This window comes from Chiloscyllium plagiosum, chromosome 21 (genome assembly GCF_004010195.1).
Source record: "Chiloscyllium plagiosum isolate BGI_BamShark_2017 chromosome 21, ASM401019v2, whole genome shotgun sequence".
Taxonomy (NCBI): Eukaryota; Metazoa; Chordata; class Chondrichthyes; order Orectolobiformes; family Hemiscylliidae; genus Chiloscyllium; species Chiloscyllium plagiosum.
The window spans coordinates 20,680,625-20,696,456 of NC_057730.1; the positions used below are offsets into that span (position 1 = coordinate 20,680,625).

General features: G+C 38.6%; 2 protein-coding genes across 8 annotated transcripts in view; one reads left to right on the forward strand and one right to left on the reverse strand.

Annotated features, from left to right (window-relative positions):
- The window catches only part of rhot2 (ras homolog family member T2), a 48,140-nt gene extending 40,744 nt beyond the window's left edge, over positions 1-7,396 (forward strand). For both annotated transcript variants that reach the window (XM_043711436.1, XM_043711435.1), the window contains exon 19: positions 1,139-7,396. In XM_043711436.1, the coding sequence (XP_043567371.1) occupies positions 1,139-1,256 (118 nt within the window). In that variant the 3' untranslated portion in view covers positions 1,257-7,396. The remainder of the gene's footprint in view (positions 1-1,138) is intronic.
- Positions 7,397-14,196: 6,800 nt separating this feature from the next.
- The window catches only part of slx4 (SLX4 structure-specific endonuclease subunit homolog (S. cerevisiae)), a 32,335-nt gene continuing 30,699 nt past the window's right edge, over positions 14,197-15,832 (reverse strand). For all 6 annotated transcript variants that reach the window (XM_043711441.1, XM_043711438.1, XM_043711439.1 and 3 more), the window contains one exon: positions 14,197-15,482. In XM_043711441.1, the coding sequence (XP_043567376.1) occupies positions 15,113-15,482 (370 nt within the window). In that variant the 3' untranslated portion in view covers positions 14,197-15,112. The remainder of the gene's footprint in view (positions 15,483-15,832) is intronic.

Below are 15,832 nucleotides of genomic sequence, written 5' to 3' on the forward strand. Positions count from 1 at the left end.
ATGTTCTCCCCATGTCTACATCGGTTGCCTCTGAGTGCTGTGGTTCCTCAGAGCCCCTCAAAGATGTGCAGTTGATATGGATTCACCATGCTAAATTGCCCAAGGTGTTTAGGGATGTGCAGGTTAGGTGAATTAGTCATGGTGGAGTTACAAGGCTAGGAAGGGGTCTAGAAGGGATGCTCTTTGAAGGGTTGGTGCAGACTTGATGAATTGAATGGCCACTTTCTGTTCTGTAGGGAATTGGAAGGGGATAGTGTTCCAGGTGGAATTGCGTTTCAGGGATGCGTGAAGATGGAAGTGGTTGGGATTATGGGTGTGAAGAGGAAGATTGAATATCGTTGGTTGAATGTTTGATTGAGATGATGAATTGAAGCATTCTGGCCTAATTTAAAACAGTATGAGGACATCTCCACCACCAGAAACAGCTCCAGCTCTCCCTGGAGGTGATTTCACACTCGGCCTGTTTCAGAGATTGACTGTTCTCTGACAAAAAGATAATCCAATCTCGATTTGGCCTTAACTTGATCCTGGTCATCCCTAACCCATTGACTTGAAAGAAACTGTCAATTTGAGCACAATCTCTTTTCTTGTTTTTTTTTCAAGCCTCACATTTGCAGTGTCACTTTGGAATTTAAATGTGTTCATCCGTCACTGGGATCTGAAAGGTGCACACAGTCAGATGTCTGTCAACATTGGTATGGTGATGCCAGCACTGAGCCATGGGTTGGGCAACATCTCATCGTCCGAATAAAGTCTGTTGAATTCAGCCCCAGGAAATTTGCATTTGCATTGATGGTTTTCACGTCAGGTGGTGCGTGTATGGAATGAGCTGCCAGAGGAAATGCTGGAGGCTGGTACAATTGCAAAAGGCACCTGGATGGGTTTATGAATAGGAAGGGTTTGGCGGGATGTGGGCCAGATGCTGGCAGGCGGGACTAGATTGGGTTGGGATATGTGGTCAGCATGGACGGGTTGGACCAAAGGGTCTGTTTATGCGCTTTACAGTGTTTCCACTGTTTGCACATTCATAGATGGGATAACTTTGGTCCCTTTACATAGCCACAGCTATGGCCAATAGCTCTCTCCCTGTTCTCTTAACTGATCCCTCTTCCTCTCTTTTTCTGATTCCCTCTTGCAGTGATCTGAATGAGGCAGAACTCAGCATCACGTCCTTCTGGCTACGTATTACATTTGGAGCCACCATCATTGCATTCTTGGGACTCGGCATCTATAAAGCACTTGCCAGGCAGAAATAACAACAGGAGACAGCGGATCAGCATGAAGGGGACAGTGTCCAAAAGGTGGAGCTGAGCAAAGATAGGGGAACGTGCACTTATCTGCCATCCTGTCGGATTTTATTCAAAGCAATCTTTGGGATTTGGGTAGGGATGTAGGGAGAGAAGCCATTAGCTTTAATGGTGGAAGAACTGAATAAACAGCTTCGGGTGCCCAAGTATTTTGACAAGACATGTAGGAATAGGCTTTCTTATCTTTGATGGTAAGAAAATCTGCTTGAAGAGACACCTGACCAGATGCGCTGTGAAAAGGTATCTGTACTCACTCCCCATTTGGCAGCTAATGTCAGTGTGTTAGCTTTGCACTTTGCCCTTTTCAATATTTGGTGAACACGTCTTGTTTTTTTAAGGGCATATTTCCCCTCTGGTCTACCAGCGAAATCTACCAATAGAGCCCAGGGTTATACTGCCAGTGGCACGTTTTTCTGGTGACCTATTTTAGTGTGAGATTCTGAACATGTTTTTGACGGTAAAGTAAAATCCCTTTGTTCTAGGAAATTATCTAAAAGCTTTTGGGCAAATGAAAGCAAGGGTACGTTGCTGCGATCTGACAACTGTTTTTCTCAATATTCTTATACCTGGAATTTGCAATTCAGGTGTTTTGATGTATTTTTTCATTTTGAGGAAAAAAAATACACCAAGTTGTTTTATCATACTTTTTGACATTGTTGATGCAGAGGTCATAACCTTCTGTTGTTTCTGCAGGTTTTTGCTCAGTAATGGAAATCTGGATTCTGTGAAGGCCTGTGTTTTGGTTTGATGGGTGCATATGTCTGTGTACAAAAGATATCTATATATCCATAACCAAACCATTTCTGAAGTGGCACCAAAATCTCTTTTATAATTTTGATTTTCATATTCTTTGTGTGAAACTTATCTCTGGAGAAGTAGGCAAAGATTATAAGACAAACTTAATCATCAGGAAAGTTATGCACAAACTGTTTTAATGCCTGCAGCATACTACTGCTTAAGAGTAACAACATTTCAAAAAACTAATTTGAGTATTATCTGCCTTGAAATGTCCTGACAATGCAACTGTTTGTTTAATTATTTGTTTTCAGTATTAATCAGTGGCCTTTCCTGAATCCCATTCATATCGGTATTTCTTTTCCACATTTCATATTTCCTTGTTGTAATTCTCAAATGTAATTCCTGTTCTGAGGGACATTGTTTGGAACAGGAGGAGGCCATTCATTGCCTCTGGCCTGTTCCAGAACTCAGTCAGAATATTGCTGATCTGCATCTCAACCTCGTCCACCTACCTTTGCTTCAAAATCACTCAGTTATTAGTTTTGTTATTATGTCACTTGTACGGATGACCTTTCCTATGTTCTTATTATTGGTCACAGGCCTGCCTGATCAACTTTGAGGTTCACTGTAACTGGATCATACTGTAGTGAGAGTTAGTGTCAAGAGTTCCTTTTTATTTAAGTTTTCTTAAAAGCAGTACCCCATGTTTAACTATAGTATGTAAAAGTGTAACCAAATAGTCAAAGATGATGCACAGAGAGAACTTCAGGGATTCAACTCACTTTTATCTATCATCTTCTCCCCATCTTCCTGCCCCTTTTAAGGGGCAAAGTGGTCATTAACTCATCAGCTCTGGAATGTCCAAACTTTGCGAAATGATGTTTGAGCTTTGTAAAATGAGGGAAACAAATGCTGGTGAATGTGACATACTGCTATTTCACATGCTTGTTTACAGTATGTAAGAATCAGGAGCTAGAGTAGATCATTCAGTCACTTAAGCCTTCTGAACTATTTAGTGATTATGTGTGATACTTTACCTCATAGCTATGTTTGCTTTCTTTCTCCAGCTCAAACCTCTTCTCAATCTCAGTCTTAAAATATAGTCATCAACTGAGCATCCTGTAGGCTACAGAATTCTTAAGAATTGTAGCTTAGCTCTTTGAATGAAGAAATTTATCCTCATCTGTCCTAAATGGCCAATCACTTCTGAGACTGATCCTTATTTTTACACACACTCAGCAACTTCCATGTCAAGCCCTCTGTTGTGCCACCAATGTGCCTTAGCCTGAACATGGGAAAAGCAACCTTTCAAATTTTGTTTTTACAGAGCAGCATCTGTCAGTCAGAGTCTCTGCCTCCATTAAAAACTGCTCTGACATTTTATTAAAAGTGACCTTTTCTTGAGATATGGTGAGTAGTCTGGTAGATATATACATTTTGTAGATGCTATGACACATGTCTGGTGCTGGTGGGACTTAAACCCGGACATTCTGGCTCAGAGGTACAGGCACTACTACTGTGCTACAAGACCCTTAAGCAATCTCTGTATGTTTGCTCATTTAACATATAGTGTCATCCTGCCAATATCCTAGTTCACTTGCAAAGTCAGAAATACCTTGGGATGTTGCAGTAAGATTCCAGCGCTGTACTCCGAAATGGCATCGCAAACAGCATCAAGATGTTATTATGCTGACATCGTCCAAATATGACTCATGTGAAGCCTAAATACTAGCATAAACCAGTTTGTCTGAACGTTGCTATAGTACTGTAAATTCTAAGTCTAAGGGATGTTTTCAGCCTGGATTTCTTTGTTGGGAAGAAATTAAATCGAGTCTGTGGGATTTAAGGCAAGGCAGGACTGGTGATGCTGAGGAGAAGCTATCACTTCAGTTTGTATAAACAGAGTACACTCCGGCTTCACCATTTATTTGGGCACTGAAAATGTCTTGCAGACTTCGAATAGCAAAATCGCTCAGAACTATACTTAAATACCAAAATACTCTTGGGTTGTTCCAGTGCTCATTTCAATTCTACTGGCGTTCTATGTGTCAGCTTTGAAAAAGGATTGTATTTGTTGGACAAGGTTAGATTTGGGCAATGTCCTCTGAACAATGGATCTGAAATCCAGCTCTCACTAGTGTTACACCTTTTTATGTACAAAAGTGAAGTGAGATATACGATTCAACACAGTAGGAAGCCATTTAGCCCATTGTGCTTGTTCTTAGGGCTACCCCACCCCCACCACTCTCCCATATTGCTTTCTCAGAGTTCGGCAATTTCTTGTTCTCTGAAATGCTGCCTATTTTCTGCTTCTTCCTCCTGCTTATTTTTGCTACATTCATTTTCAGTGGATCCAAAGAATCCACTTACTTGGCAGGTGGCTTGTCAAACCAGGTAATTGTAGTTCCAAACTCCAGTACTGTTCCAATTCTTTTGGCTGGAATTGTAGAATCATTTCTTCATAACTGCCATTGTACATTGCTGCACTTGTACACAGACATGGACTCATTCCTGCAATACCAAACCCTTTAGCCACCACATTTGTGTTCGGTTTACGACGTATGTGGTGAAAAATGCACTGTGAATACACTCTGCTGTGCAATTATAAAGAAATGTGACTTGATTGAAGTGTCAGTTGGTATTTCTCTGAATCCACAGCTGTAGAATTATCCAGAATGAGTGTCTAAGAAAACATCACTCCAAAAATCAAGCCCTCCTCCTTCAGCCTTCCCATCATTCAACTCAATGTGAAATGTGAGTTTTCATGTGCACTTAGTGTGTTGATATATATATATGTGTGTGAGAGAGAGAGAGAGAGAGAATGGTCTTGTGGTCACCATTACATGATCCATCATTTGAATGGTTGTGACCAATATCAGCTTCCGATGAGATTTTGCTGCTGCCTCTTTCTCTTGAAGCCACATTTTACTTTCTGATTGAAACATGGTTTTTATTTGTTCATTTCTCCTCTGATGGCGGATGCTTGTCACTGGGTACCAGTTGTCTCATAGTACCTTTGCCAAATGATCTTGATTAAAGGTGGCAGATTATTTGGCTCCAATGGGAAGGCAGGTAAGAACTGTTGTTATTCATTACCACTGGAGCCCCTTTTCCCTAACCTAGCCATTGTCTGAGCTCTCAGGACAATTATTGGTCCCTAATTGCTTCTCTTAGTATAAATCAGTTACCTCACACGGGCCCAGGAATTGAACCTGACACTGTCCCAATTTGTCTCACTCAACCAAATTGCCAAGCTATTAGCATTCACAATTTTTCTGTTGTGTGATTGTAGCCATCCATTGCTTAATTTATATTACAGTTCTCAACTTTCACAGTAGGAAGCGAGAGCAGAGTAGTATTTAAAAGGACATAGACAGTTAAACAATCATATCCTCCAATTGGTGAGCTTGGTAACTGTGGAACTGGAATTTACTTTGCTCCTGTTTAACTACAAGTTGTCAGGTAGTAAAATTCTTTTTGAGTCATTAAATAGGAAATGTTATTTCTTTGTGATTTTTAAATGACAGATTTTCTGTACCTGTCCTTCCATGAAAAGATAAATATATTTTCAGATTTTACAATTTTTACATTGTGTCAGACTATATTTCTACGTGAGTATTTTGAATAATGCAAATGAATTTCAAGCTCTAGATGAAAGCAAATTACTGTGGATGCTGGAATCTGAAGCCAAAAGAGAAAACAGTTAAACAGATGGTGCCAGACCTGCTGCGATTTTCCAGCATTTTCTCTTTTGGTTTCAAGCTCTAGATGGTTTAATACAATATTATTGAGCGTGTGAGAGCCACTGACCATGTGAACGAATCGCAAATCAAGATGTCATGGTTTGCATTTCATATCAATGAGTAATGAATCAGCAATAGATACTATTGTGGGACATGTAACCTCAGGCTTCATTGATGAAGCATACCCTGTCAACCTTGACACGTCTGTATTTATTGGTAAAATTGAAAGATGAAATCAGTACTTTTTGAATATTGAGATTGGTTTATTTTCCTTGGACACAAAAGTAGTAGATTTTAAGTAAATATATATGTGAAATATTTTTATTTGTATTGTGTAAACATTATCCCTTTGCCTTAATTCTCCATGACAAAGGTTAGTGTGAAGGGTTAAACATCTTTTGATGTTGGGTGCTAACTGTAATCATGCAGTAAAAAGTCGGGGTAAAGTGGCAAATAGTTCTGATATTTGTGCCAAAATTGCAGGGCCATTGCACATCTTGAAGTTTTGACATTCAATTTAAATTAAACATTTAACTACTGACTAATGGCACACCTAAGCAAGGTAGGTGCCATCAGAAGTATGTACCCTAATTATTAAGTGATTATGTTTCTCAGAGCACAGCCTGTGGACAAACTCATGAATAAACTGAGTTTAATATCCTTCTCCATCCCTGCTGACTTAATTGAAACTAGATACATACATGAGGAAAGATTGAGAAGATAACGTTTTTTTTTAGGTGTGTGGGAGTCTTGTGCGGACCATAACTGCTGTATTGAATCAGTTGGGCAGAATGGCCTGTTTCTGTGCTGTATGATCCATGAAGTTTTATGGAATAGAATCTGTGTTGTCTTTTATTAAATATGCACACCTTCCAGCAGGAGCCCAGGAGGAGAGATTTGGTGGGAAGACTGACCTCTTCAGATCAATGGGTCCCAGGACAAATTGTGAAGACTCTCCTAACCCTGGCTCAGATTTGTGAAGTCTTCACTGAGAAGTAATTTATTAAATCGGCGCTGCTATTTCTGTTGTTTATGCTAACTCTACTTCTAAACTTAAGTTTCCTGCTCTCTAATCCAAACCACCGGTTTAGTTTTTGGGAGGGATGGAGGTGGGGGTAACATGTAGGATGCTGGTGAAAAAAAGATGTTGATAGTTCACATTAAGTGATCGGAATGTGAGAATAATCTGAATTATAAACATCTTTTCTCCACCAGCACCTGACACCTACTATCTCCATACCATTCACCCCAAACTATATCATAAATGCTGTTCCATCCACACTTCCCTTCAACTCTGAACAGTCATCCAGATTCAAAAAGTTAACTTGCTTGCTCTCCATAGATGCTGTCTGACCTGCTGTGATCTCTAGCATTTGATGTTTTCAGAGTAAATGGAGAAGCTACATTTATATCCCATGTGCACATGTACACCTGTTGAGTTGGTAGATAATCCTTTTAAAAATTCCTTTGCAGCTGAGATTAGTTTCTTTTTTATTGTGGGCATTGCTAGTTGGGTCCACACTTATTGCCCCTCGCAGCTGCTTTCTTGGACCACTGCAGTCCATTTGGTATAAGTACACAGTGCCTCAGTGGTTAGCACTGCTGCCTCACCATGCCAAGGACCTGGGTTCGATTCCAGCCTCAGGTGACTGTCTGTGTGGAGTTTGCACATTCTCCCTGTGTCTGCACAGGTTTCCCCCAGGTGCTCCATTTCCTCCCACAGTCCAAAGATGTGTAAGTTAGGTGAATTGGCCATTCTAAATTGTCCATAGTGTTCAAGGATGTGTAGATTAGGTGCATTAATTAGGAGTAAATGTAGAGAAATAGGAGAATGGGTCTGGGTGGGTTGCTCTTGTTACAACACTGGGTAAACCCCTCTGTTAATTTTAAACCAGCAACACCGAAGATTTATCCCATGCGGTAATTAGAGAGGCCAAGAACTATTTAAAGTAAAAATTGACAACTTTATTTCTTAAAGTAGAACAGACAATAATTAACTAACAACTATTTATAACTCATTCCTCCAACCTATCTCCAACCCTTCTACAATACTAGTCCGATAAAACTCCTGATGAGATTTACCAAAAATTCAAATTTCAAAACTAGCCAGATCTCTTTATATCTTCCTCTGTCTTCTTTTCTTCTTCTTAGGGATTTCTGTTTCACAGGTCTCTGATTGAGAAAGGTACCTTTTAAGAGAGCTCTGACTAGCAGCCTACTTCTGTTGGTCTTTTGGCAGTTCTCTCCCAACTGTTCAATTTTTCCTGGTCTGAGACCCCCAAAGCATCAGATTGTGTCATCGGCTTTTAATATTGTCAATATACTAAATTTAAACTTGATGGGAGTTTGTTTTTTTGGGGGGGTATAATTTAAATTGGTTGGCCTATTTCAAATTTGTTTTTATCTCCAAGCAACGAGTTACACTAGCTGCTGGACCAAATGTTCACATTATATCTTGTTCAGAACACTAGGTGCTGTCAGGTAGTTCTACTAACTTTCAACTTTCTTAAAGGTACAGTGAATCCACATCTTCTTAACACTCATCAGTGGGTCATTGTGGACTTGGTGGGCCGAAGGGCCTGTTTCTACACTATAGAGATTCTGTGATTTATAATCCAAATACCGTTTGGGGGTTGATTTCAGGATTTTAACCTGAAACACTGAAGGAAGAGCAATACAAATTAATTACAACAGATAAAATGTGTTGATAATGTCTTGATATAGTGTCACCTTTTAACATGATAAAATGTAAATAAATCAAGGTGCTTCACAGGAGCATTATAAAAGAAAATTTAACTCTTGAGTCACATGAAGGAGATATAATTATGACAGTTGATCAAGAGTTAAGCTTTAAGCACCGCCTAAAGCAGGAAAGAGCAGTAGAGATGTTTACAGGGAATTATGGAGCTTAGCACCAAAATAACTGAAGGCAAAAGCACCAATGCTGGAGTGAGAGAAATGTCAAAATTGTAAATGCAATAGATTCCAGAAGACTGCGGGTCTGGAGGAGATTACACAGAGGGGGCTGAGGATGTGAAGACATTTAAAAAGGAGCATGAAAACAATTTATTTCTGACACTCTGGTTGCTCTATCCAGAATATCCTTTTTCTTCGAGGATCCCTTCACTTCAATATCTGAGGAGCGGAGGATTTTTGTAGTTTTCTTCTGGCAGTCTTTCACGCTACCATCAAGCAAGGCAAAAGGTCAAGGAGTTAACACTTCACATCCTTAGCTGGATCTAGCAACAGTTTAGTCAAGATCAAGAGGAAATTGGAGAGGATTGATATACAAAACAGACTGTTCAGTAGCCTCGGAGAATGTGGGTTAGAGATCTCTCAATGTGACAGCCACAGAGTTATTACTTCAAAAAAAGTCTTGGGACAATAACATCCATTCAGGTCATGGACAACAAGTCAACTCTCTGTAGGGAAGAGGAGATAGAGTTTATGGTAAGTACTTTGTCAACATACTGGGCAAAATAATTTGATTGGGTTCCCCCATACAGTGACTGGTAGAATGGGGACCTTCACACTGTTTTAAAAAAAAATCTGACGTACTAAAATAATCTCTCTCAAAATAAACAGTCCATGAATAACTCAGATGCCAGTGTTATTCAATGTACTCAGAAAATAATAGGGAGCCTGAAAATTTAATGAGTACTTGACAAACTGCATGATAAAATGGGGGTTAAATGCAGGAGTTCTATTTGGTGTACTGCTGGTTTGAACAAGAAGCTGGGAGCTGATTGAGACAATAGTTCCACAGGGAACCAAAGACTGAATAATGTGTCCTTATTAAATATTTAGTGAAATGTTTTAATTACAGTTTAATTTTAATTTTTAATGTTATTAAATGATTTTAAATTTGATAGTTAAAGATACAAGCATATGATTCATATATATTAAATACGTGGAAGTAAATCTTTAAATGCTTAAGGTGCAAAAGATTTATGGGAATAAAATATTTTAGGATGTATTTATTTATCTTACGGTATATAATAAAGGGGTAGTTTTTCTTTGTTCTCTGCCTCTGATTATTTTTTACTATTAATATATTTTCAAATAATGATTTTGAGAGTTTAACAATGAATGTCCCACTTTTGAGATATTTCAACATGTTGCAAAATATCTGTTCAATTAATCTGCCATTTCCTTTCCATCATTAATTCTCTTTCTAAGTCCAATGCTCACTTTGTTAACTTGCTTTTAAAAAATATTAATGGAAACTTTTGTCAATTTTTATATTTCTGGCTAGATGTCTCTGGTATTCTCATTTTTCCTGTTTTTAAAAAATTTTTGGTCAATCTTTGCTTATTTTTGTTCTATATTCATCTTCTGACCTGTCACCTGTCTTTGCACAAAAGTTTGACACTATCTTTTAATATTTCTAGTTTGTCATGTATGGCAGGTCTGTCCCTTGAAATTTTTCATGCTCATATCTTTATATTTTGAAACAGCCCCTTAAATGTCTGCCATTAAACCTCTGTTGATCTGTGCTTTAACTTAATTTGCCAATTCATTTTAGACAGTTGTGCTTTTCCTTCCCTTTTATTTGTCCCTCTTTAAATTTATAATAACTCTCGAATGCACTCCTCTTTCTCCCTCATTTGTTGTAAAAATTCAGTCACATCATTGTCTCTGCTATCTAGGGGCTCCTTCATGGAGATCATCAATTAAATCTATCTCCTTTCACAATGCCAGGTTTAGTGTAGCCTACTGTCTGGTTGGCTCCAGAACATTCTGTTCTAAGAAATGTCCTGAAAATATTCTGTGAAATTCTCATTAAGGTTACTTTTGCCCACTGATATTTCCACTCAGTATATAGATTAAAATATCCGAAAATTATCACTTTGCCATTCTTGACAAGGTCTCATTATTTATTCCATTATAATTCACACACTTGCATGGGTAATGTTAGGGAGGCTGTATGCCACTCAATTATCTTTTATCATTTGCTTTGTACCCAAACTTTTTCCCTGTCATAGTTTCCTGAACTTCTCATCTTTTTCAATGGTGTTATTAACATTATTAATTAACACCCCCTCACCATTTCCTAATTCCTAAAAGGTGTCTGGAACACACTGCCAGCAGAGGTGATGGAGGCAGGCATGATAGATTTTTTTAAGATGCGTCTGGACAGATGCATGAGTAGGTAGGGAGCAAAGGGATACAGATGCTTAGGAATTGGGCAACAGGTTTAGACAATAGATTTGGATCGGCTCAGGCTTGGAGGGCCGAAGGGCCTGTTCCTGGGCTGTAAATTTTCTTTGTTCTTTGTCCGAGACCCTTCAAGTCCAATCCATTCCATCCTGCAGCCAGATCATAACTACTCATTTCTATTTAAACTCTCTTGATCTGTTCTTTCTCAAATGCTGTGCGCATTCAGAAACATGAGTAGATACTGGTTGTGTAGCCATACTGCAAGGGCTCATTCAGGAGCAAGATCCAGGACCATGAATGAATTGTCAGTATTATTGCCTTGGTAACATCTAGCACCTTCCACCGTATGATGTCACGTGGAGCAAATTGAATTGTTTGAAGTGAGTGAGGTGAGAAAGTGAAGGGTGGATAAATCTAATTGAACATTCCAAAGGGCAGATGACACATTGTAATCTGTGAAACAAGTAGGACCACAAATTGTAGTTTTAAACCTCATCAGAAATTGAGCATTTGACCATGATTAAATTATGTTTAAATTAACAACTTAAAGGGTGCAGTCCCATAAGATCTGTCCATTACCCTTTTATTTTTGAACAAGCAGAGACCCTGGCAGTGACCCAAAAAAACCCTAGTTTAAGGTAGGCACCCAAGTAAAAAGGCAGCAGAAAAAGAGAAAAATTAAGTTACCAAGGTAAATAGCACTCCACACTCAAAGTGCTAAATAAAAATAAATAAAAAATGCTGGAAATGAGTGGTTCAGGCAGCATCCGTGGAGACAGAGCAAGCTAAAGTTTCAAGTCTCGATGACTCTTAATCATTTTCTGTTACAAGAAAAAAGTTTGCAAATGAAAGATAGGTGTTGAGACAGTAATATTTCATATTTTCACGCACCATAATTGTGTTCCTGGGGTCTTGTTCTTCCCGGTAGAAATATTACTAACAGTTTGCTCATACTAAGGAAGATTAGTTCCATACAGAGTTTTGAGATTTGTAGCTCAGGTTGTAGGTTTACTCACTGAGATGGAAGGTTCATTTCCAGACGCTTCATCACCCTATCAGGTAACATCTTCAGCGAGTCTCTGCGCGAAGCACTGCTGATGATTCTTGCTTTCTATTTATATGTTTGGGTTTCTTTGGGTTGGTGATATCATTTCCTATTATTTTTCTCAGGGGATGGTAGATGGGGTCTAACTTGATGTGTTTGTTGATAGAGTTCCAGTTGGAATGCCATGCTTCTAGGAATTCTTGTGCATGTCTCTGTTTGGCTTGTCTTAGGATGGATATGTTGCCCCAGTCGAAGTGGTGTCCTTATCTGTATGTAAGAATACTAATGAGAGAGGGTCATGCCTTTTTGTGGCTCATTGATGTTCATGTATCCTGGTGGCTAGTTTTCTGCCTGTTTGTCAAATGTAGTGTTTGTTACCGACCTTGAAGCATGGCATTCCAACCAGAACTCTCTAAACAAACACATCGAGTCAGACCCCACCTACCACCCACTGAGAAAAAGAACCAGAAATGACATTGCAGGAAATGACATCACTACTGGAAATAGTAGTGGAAATCATTTTTTTTTCACTAGACCAACCTAAATATATAAATAGAAAGCGGGAATCAGTAGCAGTGCTTCACCCAGAGGCCCACTGAAGATGTTATGTATGGTGATGAAACTTCTGGAAATGAACCTTTCAACTCAGCGAGCAAACCTACATCCATTAGTTCCATACATTAGTGAAATTGAATACCCTTACTCAACTCTAGGTTAAAAAAACTATAAACTGCAACTGTCCTTCAACAGGACAAGAGCTCATAACCACAATGGAATAATTGTCCATGTTATAATCTGAAAATTATGCAAACAGCCCAAATGGGAATAACAATGATGAAAATCCAATAGCTAGCTGACTGAAACCTTCACATTAGCTGCATTGTGATGTTGGGAGAGGACAAAAAGGATATAACAGAATGAACTAGAGCTCAATTTTGGGGTTATTTCCTTTTAATTGAACAATGATTCTTTAAAATAAACTTCCTGTATTATAGAAGTGGCACTTTTATTTTTAATTTTAGATTTTTTTTCACTAGATCACCATAAGCTGAGGGTGACCTGACAGAATGTGGAAAAGTGAGGTTCAGGATGGAGTGGATAATCAGTCTTTTTTCCTAGCGTGAAAATGTCAAATACTAGGGGACATAGGTTTAAGGTGAGAGGGGGCAAAGTTTAATGGAGATATATGAAGCAAGTTCTTTTTTTAACAGAGGGTGCTAAGTGTTTGGAATACATTGCCTAGAGAGGTGGTAGAAGCAGATTTGATTAGCAAAATTTAAGAGGCATTTCAATAGAGATATGAACAAGCATGGAATAGAGGGATACAGACCATTTGCGGGGGGGGGCGGGTGAATGCTTGTGTTTAGAATGGCATCATGGGCTTGTTCCTGTGCTGTACTGTTTTATGTTGTAGATCGAAGACTGGTGATTTCACTTCATTCCAGTTTGTGTCTCCAAACAGAATAACAAGACTGATATACCTGTTGATCTCCCTATGGTGAGCAACACAATTAATTGAAAACACAAAGTAGCTGAAAGGAAGAAATTCAGACTTGGTTGATAACCAATATTTGCCAATTACTGAATATTCCAATTGAGTCCTGTTGTATGCAAATAATTGACAAGTGAAAGTGGAACCTATGCAATATCTAAAGTGTGAACTGATTCTAATATGCCATTGGGTTGCAAAGAATGTAAAGAAGTCTTTGTTAACTTTTCAACCCTAATAAATGGACTCTATTCTTACCTGTTAAATGACTTTGTTCATAAATATAATCTTGTTCTAGCTCAAGCCTTATTCATTCTAATAGAAAGCGATGTCCCTTTTGAGGTCTCCACTGGCAAAGCTCAAGAAGCTTATCAATGTACAAATAACATCTGTGGACCCTATAAATCTACAATCTGCTTCAATTTTCCTCATTCCACCATTTACAATTCCATTCATTACAACTTGAAGTTCTAACTTTGAAACAACTGGGTTCCAGTCATTATAATTACAACTATGTCATTGGGCCAAGATGAAAACTATTAAAATTTCTGATGACAAGCATGTAAATTACTTGCATAATATGATTTAATATTAAATGAGTGAAGAAACTTTCATGATAGTATCTTTTAAGAATTTATACTTTTTAAAAAAAATGTGTCTTTGTGGGAGCTATTCGAGACACAGGTTCATGAAGGATAGGAAACATCACAATGATTAAAAGTGCATCTTTTTTATTTTTTGTTAAAATGTTACAATTCTATCACTATTACATTTACACTTAAGTGCAGCATTTACCAATAATTACACATATTAACATTTTGGGTATAAGCATATCCATTTCAGATGTCACTAGTTATCAAAACAGCTAACATTTTATTACAAATAAACACACAAACAGGCAAAATGCATTTTAGTTTTTTTTTCATTTACATATATACCAAGTATTAAAGAATTTCTTATCTCATTGTGTACAAATATGGTTTTTCTGAATTAGATCACCACCCCTAAGTTGGAATATTAAAGAGGAAACAAATACAAGGGAACATAATTTGACTAAATTACTTGGTTACAATGAAGGAGGCTGTTTATTGCCTGCATTTATTTCAGGTTAAATTGCTTATATTTCCTTGCAATGCTCCTATCTCCAGCTAAAATAATGATTTGCCAGTAGAGCTGATGAAGGAACAGTCAATGTATGACTAACATTATTCAAAACAGTGGCACTTCTGTGTGCAATTCTCCTTATTTTACAGTTTGTTAGCAACATGATTTAAACAAAAATTCAGACCTTGGACAAGAATTTGGCTGAAAGAAAGTCAATGTGTTCAATTTTCATTTAAGGTCATACCTTTGTCATATTTCACACTCTCATTACAACAGTGCTGGCTTTCATGATGGTTCTGAGGTAGGGCGACAGTTATTGAAATATTCTATAGGAGCACCACATTACTTCCTGGCACAGCAGTTAATGCTGTTTTGTCTAAAGTGGTACTGTTAAAAGTGCTATTAAGGTGTTCCTTGCCTGAATTTATAATCAATCATACTCATTACAAAACAGTTTCCAAATCAGATGGAAATGCAGTATGATTTCTACTACAAGAGGAATGTTTAGTTGCTGCTCCACCAGCACTTACCTCTTCCTGTGGCACTGACTGAACTTTCCCTTTCGCTGTTTTTCAATGCCCTGCTTTCTCCTTTTCAACATTTCCTTCCTTGCTCGAGCTGTGGTAAAAGTAATACACTGGGCATCAAGAAATTCCAGCAGTTTTCCTTTGGAAACCTTTATCCCATTTTCCTTAAGCTTCTGGTGGAGGTCTGACAGTTCAAAAGGCTTGTACTGCACAATTTCACTATACAGAGATAGGTCTGACAGAATATATTGGCGTATGGCTTCCGTTGTATCTGCTTCACGGATTGCTGCCTGTGATGGAGTGATTCCATCGTCCTTGTCATCATCTGAATCTGTGCTTAAGACGTTGTCACATTCATTAGCCAATAGCCTGAAAGAGGGAGAAAGATTAGATTACTTACAGTGTGAAAACAGGCCCTTCGGCCCAACAAGTCCACACCGACCTGCCGAAGCGCAACCCACCCATTCCCCTACATTTACCCCTTTTACCTAACATTACGAGCAATTTGGCATAGCCAATTCACCTGACCTGCACATCTTTGGACTGTGGGAGGAAACCGGAGCACCCGGAGGAAACCCACGCAGACACGGGGAGAACGTGCAAACTCCACATAGTCAGTCGCCTGAGTCGGGAATTGAACCCGGGTCTCTGGGGCTGTGAGGCAGCAGTGCTAACCACTGTGCCACCGTGCCGCCCAGGTGAACAGGGTTTATTTATAC